The sequence below is a fragment of the Asterias amurensis genome, chromosome 15 (assembly GCF_032118995.1).
Source record: "Asterias amurensis chromosome 15, ASM3211899v1".
Lineage (NCBI taxonomy): Eukaryota > Metazoa > Echinodermata > Asteroidea > Forcipulatida > Asteriidae > Asterias > Asterias amurensis.
This window is the reverse complement of record NC_092662.1, coordinates 17,065,274-17,078,434: the sequence shown is the minus strand read 5'-3', so window position 1 is coordinate 17,078,434 and position 13,161 is coordinate 17,065,274. Positions and strand designations below refer to the sequence as shown.

General features: G+C 37.7%; 1 protein-coding gene across 2 annotated transcripts in view; it reads right to left on the bottom strand.

Moving 5' to 3' along the window:
• LOC139948080 (uncharacterized) overlaps positions 1-13,161 on the bottom strand; it is a 123,443-nt gene that overhangs the window by 99,446 nt on the left and 10,836 nt on the right. For both annotated transcript variants that reach the window (XM_071946108.1, XM_071946109.1), the window contains exon 16: positions 12,109-12,275. In XM_071946108.1, coding sequence (XP_071802209.1) covers positions 12,109-12,275 — 167 coding nt within the window. The remainder of the gene's footprint in view (positions 1-12,108; positions 12,276-13,161) is intronic.

Below are 13,161 nucleotides of genomic sequence, written 5' to 3'. Positions count from 1 at the left end.
ATATCATATTCCAGAATGGCAATCACTGCATGGTCTGCATATTTGTTTGTCTATTTTATCTCTTCATTTTGCATTTTCTCATGTACAAAGTATTGCTATCCTTTTCCAATGTAAACATGCAACCTGAGATAAACATCAAGGGAGAACTTCAATCCATAAAAGAGTCTCTGTAGTTTCTTATAATTCTGTAACATCAACAAACATAAATTATTAAAAATGAAAAAGAAAAAAATAATACGCCACATCTTACCAAAGATAATCCCGACCATCTCCTTAAAAGAGGTTCTGTACTTACTTGAAGACGAGAATGAAATTCAATAACACACAGTCAGTCTACACGTCATCAATTAGAGGAATGAAATTCAAAAGAGACAGGTCTTTCCTCCATGGATGAGCCAAGACACGCTCCTTGCATTCATCCCAAGACACAAACAGCTGTTTCTTACCATCTCAAACTCAACCATCTCCTAAAGACTCCTGAGGAGGATCAAATTGCCTCTGATTTACAGTCTTTAAGATTCTGAGATTCTGTCTCAAGCTCACACAGTGAAACAAGGTTGCTGTTTGACTAGTGGACACATTGTTTGATCCCATTTCTACCTCCATGATCCCGTTAACTACAAAGTTTCAGTTTCACAACAGCTTCAGTTATGGTCAGTTGGTTTCCCCCATGGTGAAGTGCAGTAACCCTACACCTCAAGGTTAATACAATCAGGAGCCCCTATCTGGGTGATTTGGAATGTTCCACTACACGCTGAGGGGTGGCTACTTCTCAAGGGGGATAAGACTAAACTATTTATTTTGCCAGAGACTCTGGTATTTGGTTAGAGGATATAAAACGCACTTTGTTATTTTTTTCAAAACAAAAATGTACTAAGACAGCACTCAATTTTCATTGTAACAAACACAACTAAAGAGCAACCACTCCACATACAATGAATGTGACATCAAGCCTGTACTTAATTAGTGTCGCATGTTAATTGACGTAACAACGTTGGTAATTATTTTGTGCTAATGAAGTGATGACGTTAATGATTAAATTGTGTGTGAACAAAAAATATTTAAATATCTTTTGTTGTCTAGTGTTGCCAACATCATATCCAATCAATCGTCAACTAAGCCACCTTAATACTCGATAAGGAAAACTTAATAAGATGATGAAGACATACTGTAGCCTGTAACGGAGGAGTCCAACCTGGGCCAATCAAGACACATCACTAAGTGAGAGATTTCAAGGAGTAGTTTTTAGTACGAACCGTTTGCCCAGCAACATCAAGTCTTATTTAAGGCCTGCACGGGGTTTCAGGCCAATAAGTACTCCACACTTGTAAGGGCAAGACAATTTTCTTATAGTAAAGGTCAACTTTATGATAGTACCGCTCAAGGCCCAACAAGGCAAAGACCAGGGGGCATATCTCCATGAAGTACGCTGCCTGAAGTTTGCCAAGCAACATCAATTTTGTTTGTTTCTTTTTTTGCAAAAAAAAAAAAAAAAAAGTCTGCAAAGGGTTGGCAACATCAAGTCTTATTTTTTTTTTCACAGAAAAAAGTCTGCAAAGGGTTTCAGGCTTATACGTGTTTCACTCTTGTATTAGGGCAAGGCAATTGTCTTATAGTAAAGGTCAACCCTATGATGGGTATCGTTCAAGGCAATGACCAGGGCCGGTAAGTAGAAGGTAAGCGACCCGGCGGTAAGCAGATCACAGAAATTAGGCCCAGGGCACAGTTTCATAGAGCTGCTTCAAAAGCAGAAAATAAAACTTAAACAATTGTCTGCTAAGCAGAAATGAGCAGGATACCCAGTCACAAATTGTACTATGTGACATGGTATTTTGGCTGGTAACCTTATTCTGGTAAGCATAATTTTGTTGTGCTTAGCTACTTTTGTGCTTTATGAAAGCAGCTCTATGAAATTGGGCTCAGGTTCTCAGGTTTTCAAGCAAATTCACAGGAAACACAATGACAGTATTGTGACTGTATGCTTAAACACAGCTTCATCTCAAGTCTGAGGTTAGTCTTCCTACATGTACATACTCAGGCTTTTATTATTTTCCTTTTCAATCTGACAGAAATTCATCTTAAATCTCCAAAACACGTTAATAAGCAACTCATTTCGACGCATCATGCCTGCAGATGAGTCTAGAGTCAACACTGGTCGGTTCTAAAGACAACCGCCTCAGTCCATTAAGACCCAAATCTAGCCCAGCAAGTCAAGATCTGTTTATTTATGATCCCTCAAATGTGAGAAATATAGTTGTCAGATGCAATTTATCAAAGATATTCAAAATTGCATTGTTTACTTTCATTAATAAGAGCGAAATCGGTCTCTTGTCACTTTGAGGCGGTTATAGGCTCCCAGCAAACATTGAATGTATGAAGAATTAAAGGTACGACCACGGAGACTTTCAGAAAACTGTTGACGACTACTGAGGCTTAGGCCGTGTCCGAAACGGCGACTTCGGCTACAGCTATGGCTAGGGCGCGCGCGTCTGCCTATTCTTCAACACTGACAGACGCGCTGATCTAGCCGTAGCTGTAGCCGAAGTTGTCGTTACGGACAGGGCCTAACTCTGTATTAAGGTTGCTATCCTTTGTATCAATCACTCTTATTTATTAAATCTATAACCTCTGAAATATTCTCGGACAAGTATGGATTTAAATGAGTTTATTTTACAAAAAAAAAAACAGGACAAAATAAGATCATGCACTTTTTTGTACATAAAAAAACACAACATAAAGAGTCCTGATTTTGACAGGCATGCTTAACATGCACTGAAAGATTAAATGCATAAAAGTGCATAAACTAAACAACAACTTTGCGTCTTTATAAATAATTCTAACAAATCACAGAGAACAACTCAAGGTAATTATTCAAGGTTGGTTTTAATCAAGAGAGAGATGCAGTGTGAATAGGACTCTGGCGGTAGATCTCTTCTACCTCCATGAAGAGTCAGAGGTTAAGAACTGGAATGTTGCTATCTACCGGTACACAAGTTGTCATTGTATGTGTTTGTAAGGAGGTAATAGATAACAAAGAGTGAAGACATCCATGAGGAGAATATAAATACACCCCAGGACTGCCACCCACACTTCTAACCAATAGACAGCTGCCAATTATCACCTTCAACCAATCAGGTAAATCAGTAATACAATGATGCGCATAATATGATATAATTATCATATATAAAAAGGCAAGGAACAGAGATAAAAATATTTTAAAAGGGGGGAAAAGAAGAAAAAGAAAAAAACAAGGAAAGTATCAGCACAGTAGAAAACTTTACATCATTTTTCTATTACATAAAACAAATGTTCAAATTGATAATTTGTTTGAATGGTTGTCATGACAAGCTTCCCGTAGATTGATCTCAGAGCCTAAATTCTTCTTCAACTTGACTTGTTTCTTGGCTAGGTCCTACATGTATGTCAGATTTCTCAAAACTTTTGTGGAGATGTTTGAGTGGTTTCAGAAAACACAGAATCTTAAAAAAACACCTCACCTCAAGGAAATCATCCCAATCATCCCACTGTTCTCTTGAATAAAGACAAGCTTCACTCTCCTGATTCATCTTGAAGAAGTGTCCTCCTTAAGAATGGAGATGAAAAATCACCAAATATGCATCTGAACTTCTACACCAAACAACTCGCATTAGTTTATTTGACGTCACTTGGAATCCATGGATGTTTTTTGCTTGAAGAAATTTAATGGCCGCTTCAGATGCCTCTTGCTCATTAAAGCAGAACAGATGAAAAAATGTCAACAAATACTCATTTAGGAGAGTTGTTGAAGACAGAGATAGCCAAAACTAAGACAAGTTAATTAAACAGCTGATTTAATTGTTGAGAAGCCGTCAAGGTGTGGAGAAAAACATTCAAATTTGTGGTGATGGATGTGGTTTGAGTTTATCCGGGCAACTTGAGTCATCACAACCGATGCATTACCCAATTCAAATTCAACTGTACGTCTCTCTTTCATATAAAAGACAACTAATTCTGGGATCTGCTAACCATTTCCAATTTCCTTTTAAGAAAGTAGCAACAACAAAATTTGACAAATTCCTCCGGTTCTGACAGTTTGTCCCCATTGATCTAAGATATGCCTCTTGCAATTTGGTTTCAATTCTTCAGAAGGTCATCTTCATTATGTAATTAAGACATAAAGAAGCAAAGTAATCGATGAAAGTTTGCACTACAACTCAAAATCTGACCCAAGAAAAAGAATGACTGTATTTTTCTCTAATAATTTTTACTTTGAATTGTGTGACAAAAGGGAGTGACTACATTGATTTGAAGAACCCACTCGCAATGACTTTGAATAAATGCTGTCAACCTCACATCACTCACTCATCAAGATAAGAGTCACCGCGAAAATCATCAACGCAACGATGATCAAAGTAAAGCTCCCTCTACAGTTGATCTAAAGATAGTCATTAAGGTGAGTGTCCCACTTAATAGCGAAAAGAAATAACTCCTCAAGTCCAGCGGTATCCACTCAGAAGATTTACTCCTTTCTCCCAACTTGAGAAAAAAAAGAAAAACACCAGACTTGTCTTAAATTCCACTTTCCCTCATCCATGAGAGACCCATTTCAAATGATGAGAGTTCCCTAAAGTATCTAGCTATGGAGACATCGTAGGCGATGCTGCTGTCGGCCTAGTGAGTCAAGTATGTAATTGCCCTGATGCTGTCAAGCCATTAGGAAGCTAAACGGCATTGGAGCATACACCGACCGAAGCAAGACAAGCCGTAGGGAGTGAAGACTCAGGGAGCCAGTGATAAATGCCAGTGTACTGCAGTGCCCATCAGGGAGCCGTCAAACAGTGAATCAAACACAGCAACAGATTCTTTCTGCTGATTCTATGATGGACTAACTTATCAAATATTGCTCCGAGACTCGGTTGTGTAAGCTGCCGCTGCTGTGTAGGTGGAAATGGAAGATTCTAATGGACTGAAGGGGGTTCCGCACAGATAAAATAAATTAATATTAAAACCGCTGCGCAGAAAGTTTTCATTTGTCTCAAAAATCCAATACAGTGTTTCAAAAATGAGATTTATTTTTCTCACCGCTAATTATTATACACACTCCAGAAGAGAGAAGGGAATCCACATACATTAAATATTAATTTGTTCTTCTTAACTCCTTTTATCCATTCAGAGCAACAAACACATGACCAACAAAACCGCTCAAAACATCATTACTTTACACAATGTTGGCCACTCCCTTGACAATTATATAACAACAAATGTAACTTGTTTGTTCCGTGTATCCAAAAAATTTTGTGTGTAAATATTTTCCTCGTTTTCATATCCTTTAACACTGCTTGGTTTCAAAAGGTAAATCGACAAACTGGGAGATCAAGACAAATTAAGTTTTTGTCCTTCAAAAATAGCCACACAGACACCTGCGGATACTATACTTATCCCGGCATGTTCTCATTTAGTAATGAGGTCATGATGAATATTCTTCCGTCAATGAACAACATACAGTATCTACTTGGTGCATGCACAATGCAAGGCTCCACATTACGCACTTGTTCTACTGCTACAGCTTTTTGCTTGTTTTCAATATTTCAGCAGAGATATCAAATAGATTTTTTTTTCAATAACTTTCTTAAAGGCATGATATCTGGCACATTGGAAGAGTTATCGAATACATGATATCTGGCACATTGGAAGAGTTATCGAATAACAATTTTGCTATTTTGTTCTAAAGACAAAAACAAAAAAATTCAGAAATCTGATTAAAGTAGGAAAAATACATCCCGACGCACGCCTGTTCCATGCCTTTTTAACAAATGCTTAAAATTATTTCCTTTGGTAATGCAACACATGACTGCCAATAGAGCAAAGCCATATATTTTGTTAGTAATATGCTTTTCATTCTATGTATGGTTTTTCTAAACATAAATTTACAAAACTCAAGACTTGTTATCTCTTATTCCAAGGATCTTGTCCCAAGTGATTACAGGAAGGACTCCTCTCACAGGGATCTTGAATAAACTAAAAGTATTATGAACACAACACGCACTGTAGACACTACCTTGAGCAAGTTTATAAACATGTTTTGCACCGAGTAAACTGCATCCATTGACGTCATCTCGTCGTCAACAGTTTAACAAAATGATGATAAAATGGAAACGTGCAGATTTATAACACTGTGCACAGAATTAGCAAATGGGCATCTTCATTTGACTTGACCTCCTTGCAACCTCTCCTTTACTCTGGTGACTTCATAAACTTACACAAATGGGTTTATTAAGATGTCTTTATTATTAAACATCAATTTCAGGACAGGAATTTATGGGGAAATCCACAGGGGTGCAGGACTTGTACATGTACCTTCAAAATTTCTACTGGACAAGACTGATGGTTATAACGTCTGAATCTAATTGACAAAAAGTGAACTACACAATTTTAAACATATAAACTGTTTTCATTTGAACAAGTTAAGGTCTGGGCATAACTATTTTTGGTTTGAACTTGTTGTTGTTAATCAATTGAAAAACACAACAGACATAAGTTTTTGTTTTTAAAGATATCACACAGTGAGGTACATGTTTAATTATTCAATTGAAAAATACAAGACTTCAAGACTTCTGATCTTAAGTTTCTGGCCTGAGGCATAAAAACTTTGGCCTTAGAGTTAACTTTGAGCCCTGGATTTTCTATTATTAAAATAATTGTAGGCAAATTTGGCTTGTCTTAAAACATAAAGATACAAGCTAAAAGAATCCAAATGTGAAACATGCTTTAAAAAGAGAGATGGCTGTTTGAAAATTTTAACTAGTTTCTTACTAGTACTGTTCATTTATGGGCAAGATTATCAAGAAAGAAACCATATAAGTCACCTGTGAAGGTTTCAGTTGAATTATAGTGCATACACAATGCTAACTTTTTCATCAAGTAGGTTGATTCTGTCTAGTTTTATAGCGGGTATCATCTCTGGCCATAATGAGGGCATCATTCAAATGAACACCATGAAAATTTCCAAAATATGCCTGCAGGTGATTTTTGGAAATTCTAATTTTGTGACATACTTTAATTAGTTTCTAATCCGCGGTGGCACAAAATAATTTCGCAGGATTCTTACTACCATGACCATCTTTACAACAAGTAGGCCTCCGGATAAAAAACACCTTGCAGAATGATTCCAATTTGGGGGGCTAATCATCCTTACTCAGCAGCTGAGAATCGGACATTTGAAGGACGTGGCTACAACTTACAAATGGTCAAGCTTCAGGCACGCATTGCTAAGATGACTTTGGCAGCCAGCCACATCGACCCATGACCAAGGAGCACTGTCAGAGATCGAAAGTGTTTGATTTTTCCAGAGGTAGGAAAACCGCAGATCCCAGAGAAAAACCCTCATGGCAAGGGAACGAAACAACACACAAGTCTACTCACATGGCCTTAGCTCGGAATTGAACCAGGCCACAGTGGTGAGAGGTTCAGCACTTTACTCCCTCGCCACCTGTTGTGCCGGCCACAAAAATCAATCAATTATATATGCAAGGTGATCCATGGACTAGTTAATGGAATCATTATGGAACTGACTTCTAAAGTAATTTGATTGTAAGTTCATTGACATATGCCACAAACTCTTTTGAGTTTCCCTAAAGAATCTATTGGGATACCAGGCAGGATACGGGTACCAGGCTGGATGGGTTGACAGACTACAATGGTGTCATTGTTTATAATTGAAAACATTTATTATAATGGTAAGTTGACTGTGGGCAATCATGACAGGTGCGGAGTGGTGACAATAGAGAATCACATAAATTTGTTCAGCCAGAAAATACATCTCTTGAGGATTGGTAATGCACTGGTATAACCCTTTTTCTTTTTTAACATCCTTTCTCAAAAAATTATTTATGTTCAAACCATAGCAATCCCATCGTACCCCCCCCCCTTTGAAAAAAAAAAAAGCATCCAGTGGCTACTCCTAAACTTTCAATCTTACAAGCCCATGGTTTTCCTGCGACCATTACAATTAATATGCAGAGACATGTCATATTAATTACTCTGTTCATATCAATATCTCAGGGCAAGTAAACGAGCTCCACCCCATGAGTACATATACCCACTTTATTTTGTGTGTACATAGAAAATATACGATCATTCAGTAGCCTGCATAATAACATTGGGAGAATGTGTTGTATGTTTTAGGGAGAATTTTTGCGACGGATGTAATCATTGACCATTGGAGAGAGAGAGGCCAGGAGAGAGCATGTCAGGTTTTTGATGAAACATTTTCAATGAACAACATTGTACTTTCAACAGGTCCTCAAAACAATGGGCGCGTTCGTTTAGCTTCCCTGGGTCGACCCCGGTGTGTGGCGTTTTTTTTTTCCAGGACGAACGTGGGTAATTATCTGCACACGTTAGTCCTGGAAAAAAAAATGTCACACACCGGGGTCGACCCAGGGAAGCTAAACGAATGCACCCATTGTTTTGAGGACCTGTTGAAAGTACAATGTTGTTCACTGAAAATGTTTCATCAAAAACCTGACATGCTCTCTCCTGGCCTCTCTCTCTCCAATGGTCAATGATTACATCCGTCACAAAAATTCTCCCTAAAACATACATCTTTTAAGGATTATTCATTAATACTCAGTTTATCCATTCTGATTGGTCGAGCGAAGCATCATGTGGCAATGTGCGATATAAACACACAAGGTTGCACTTGGCGCTAATCTGTTTAAAACCTTGCAGGGTCACTGGTCGTGTCTGTGCGATACAGAACTGAGCCAGGTCACGACCCTGACGGTTTTAAAGGAACGTTCAAGTTCAAGTCTTACTTTTTTTTCTTAAAAATTAATTAAAGGTGGTAGGTAAGGCAAAAAAACACCTGCAACCTGGCCATCCTTAGCAGTTCGGCAGAAAATTCCTTGTTTAATCATTAAACTGAAAAATGGTTATTAAATTCACATAAACCCTTCCAAAATGTAAAAAAACTATAGTAACATAAAAAACTAACACAAACAAATGGAAGCTTGAAGCAAAGAAGACAATGTTCTGAGCTGCATCAGCAAACACATTAAATTAAACCTCATTCAAGCCTGACTCAAGCCTGAGGTAGTGTTTGTTAACTCGACACATAAATATTTGACAATTTGGCTTTAGTGAAAAAACCTAGGTACATAGGGTATATAACCCCACCCACGCAAAGATCCAGCCAGGAAAGTGTGAGACCTGCATATCAGTTTTAATTAACGAATCTAGCTTCAGAATCTGTTTGCTAGAAGCTATGTCATTAATCTAGAGGCTGAATAAACAATAAGGGGAGAATCCACTAGGAATAACCCGCCCCCTTCCCACTCCCCCATGGCAGGATATGATCCCAGAGTCGGGTGGAACAAAGAGAAAGGAGGGGTGTAACATTGGTGCCAAGGAGGTCACACAATTCTGATTGCCTTTTTCGAGGACTACTCCATAATGTACGCCCACTTGTAATGCTTTATTTACTTGATTCCTGGGCCCAATTTCATAAAGCATGTGTATTGCACAATAATTTGCTAAGCATAAACAAAAATTGCTTAGCAGAAGCTGGTTACCAGCAAAAATTTCATAAAGTTGACACTATTATGACTGGTGCCCCACTTCTTTTACTAAGCATAGCAATTTCTTGAGCAATATTTTTTGTTTCACGAAATTGGGCCCTGATGTATGAAGAAGGGGTTTGATTTGAATAACGGGCGTGACAAGTCAAAGAAAGAGGAAAAAGAGTGAAGCGTCTTGGAGTGAAGCACCCCAAACCTACAGGGTTTCTCATTTGCCCAGGAAAAACCAGCCTCTGATCATCTTAGATTTCCTCTTCTTCTTTAAGGTTTCTGCTTCTCAGGTTATCTAAAAAGTCACCCTAATCACAAAAACCCTCTGAGTCTTACATTTACAACCCTTTTCCCATTTCCCATTTTCCCAGGAAATAAGGGCCTCTGAGCATCTTAGATTTCCTCTTGGTCTAAAACACCAGGCTCCTGGAACATATCCGGTTACCACATAGTCTTAAAAGCCTCCCCAATCATAAAAACCTCTGAGTCTTACAACGCTGTCGCACTAGATTTCCCAAGAAAATTTAGTCGACCTTTTTACATTTGGATTGCTACCCCTGACTAACTCCTGGGAAATATCTACCCTTCCTTTTGGGAGTAGGGTAAGGGAGACAGACAACCCTGAGGTTAGCATATCAAGTGTTATTTTTTTTCCAAGGAAATATGCATCTAGTATTTAATAAAAACATGGGGTGGAGTTGGGATTATAATTCCCTGGGAACATTTCTTGGAATTGGACCTTGTGAGAAGGTCATACTATATGTATTCTCTCTATGAATTATTCCTGTGAAAACAATGTTGTATCAGACATGATATTTGAGTCCTTGGAAAAGTTTACAGACGTACATAAGTTTTTAGTAGACTTTTTAGGCTATTTCATAAATATTTTGCCGATTTTTTGAGGCACAACAAATTGGAAATCGGACGTACATGTTGGGAGAATATGGTACCTATGTACGAAGTATTACAAAGAGACATACAAAAAGAATATAAATCTTGATATAATTTTTCTGTTCAAAGACTATCTGATGACGAGTCCACGAGAAAAAAAAATAGAAAAAAATGAAAAAAGTAATAAAACAAAAACCGCAGCCAACAGCAAGAAACAGCAAAAAACAGAAACCTATATAAACGAGTTTGAAACAGCTTCTTCAATACAATGCTCAGTATCTTCATAGTGGGTGAGGAGTCTATTGTGATAACATTTTGAAACGAACGGGAACTAGAGGAAACATGCACTTGAAACAATTTCCTGTTTCATGGGCAATGAAATTAGAGTACACCTAAAGGTCTACTACCGCAAGACACTGTCAGCAAAAACCACATGATAGAGTTAATTAATTTACAAATTTGCTAAATGTAGAAAGACTGTGCTTAGCAGAAACAGGTTACGAGCCAACTTATCATGTCATACATTGTTTGAGACTGATGTCCTGCTGTTTTTCAAGCAGATAAATTAATATGCGATATTTTCTGCCTGAAGGGAAACAAAGCTGCAGCATAAATATTTTGAGAAGGGTCTTGGTGGATAACAAGACAAGTCAATGAACTCGTTCTTAGAATTGTTATTTTAAAATTCATTAATTTACCAATATTTTTGTAATTTTGGGTCACATGTTGATGTGTACTGAGCTCTGTTTGCTCAGTATTTTTCCCCAAGCGCTGTGAACCAAAATATCAAACTTAGGCATATCACTCGGGTGAGATTCGAACTCACCACCTTTGCCACGCTAGAGCAGAAGTCTTACCACTAAGTCACTTAGCTTGCCCGGCAGCAAGAGGCAGTACGACCCTATATTTTAGCAGCAATTCAAATTATTTTGTAGTATAATCAGTACAGTGCTTCTCAAAATAAATGTTGGTAAGTGTATTATATCTCTGTTTGAGATGTCTTCTTTTTTTTACATTTATTACATGCCCAACAAGACTTCCTGAACACAATACCTCAAATCCTTAATCATGTCCAAGTGTAGAAACAAAATAAAAACTGCTTACCAATTGCTACTGTAGGTATTCTTCCGGAATAAATGATATTTTAAGTCATTTTCCAAGGTATTTACAAAATGTTCGTTGTCCAGAGTCTTTAAGGGTTTGTGGAGTTCCAGTTGACTGAGAACTTATGGCTTTGTGTCGCTTACAGAATGGACACCAGTATTAAAGCGGTCTTAGCAGGAAGTGCTTTGTTTGAGTACTTGTTTCAATCTGGTGTGCAGGTTGCTGCACCTGTAATCATTTCAATCACCAGCTAATTAATTGCTTTGTCAAGGGGTAACTAGCACCGGATATTAACCATTGTTCTATTGCTATTTTGTTCTGCTTGGTGTTACAGAATGCTTCCTTTCCGTGGACGTATTCCTTGAACTCAAAATGACTGAAATCAAGTTTGCATTTGTAAATCTGTAGGTCAAAAGTTCAATTCACGCTCCAGTCAATTTGTCTTTGTTCAACCCAAAATGAATTAAAAAAGAATTTATGATTTCATAATGCCATCATTACTCTGGGAGCAAATTGGTTTCAGACTAGTAATAAATCTAAGATTTTAAAAATTTATGTAACTCACCCTGGTACTTTCCAAGCCGCACTTGACAGCCATCACCCTGTCTTGAAGAAGCTTACACCAAGTCGCCTTGAGTTTGAAGGTAGGAGCACGGAGGGAGACAGTATGACCATGGTTGGCAAGAGGATGTGGTTCTGTACTGGAGACAGACGTAATAGAAAACTCACGACCTAAAGACGAAGCAATAAATTGTCAGTCATGAGACCGGGGTAAAGTATTCCACACAGCTGTTCCTATCAGAATTCGACTTAGCATTAATAAAACAGACAAACAGTCATAGTCTATTTATTTTGAATTCAAGCTCACATGGATACCCGACACAATCTGCTAAGTATTTTTGTAAATCAAGCAGCTCTGCAAGCCAGTGGCATTTGATTGATTTCAATAGAGTGTAACATATCGGAGGCATGTGAAAGTTAAAACTCTTCAACGCAAGCTTATAATAGGGCTGATGTCAATACCCTGTTTGAGGTATACTTTATCCCGATTTGGAATACCTTTTCTTCAATTATAGTGGATCAATTAACCCATCGAGGGATATATAAATGAACAGGTGCATCCACATACTATGTTGGGGCCATCTTGGGCAGGTTCCTTAACTGCAGTATTAACAGAGAGCATGCTGAAATACAATAAAGGAGTATCACTATCAGACTATTTTTGTTTCAGTGTTATTCGGGTGGCATGAATTATAATCGAGAAGACTTGTTTTTTAAATCATGGCAAAGCTCTCCTTCTTCAAGATGTGCAAACCTTCTTTATAAAACAAGGAATTTCCGCTTCCTTTTTCTTTTTTTGTCTCCATTATGACAAATTTTGAATCTGTATTTCATAAAATAAAAAAAATATTCCCGTCTGCAATATCGGCACAATGTTCTTCAACTCTCCCGAGATGAACTTATCAAATACATTTCTCCAAGACTCAACACCCAGCCTATGTTGACGTTTAATCAGCCTACAATATCACTGTCTATGGATTCATTTTTTATGTAAACAGGTGAGGACAAACAAAAGATTTGTCGGTGCGAGTCAAAAACAAATATATCACTGTCCTTA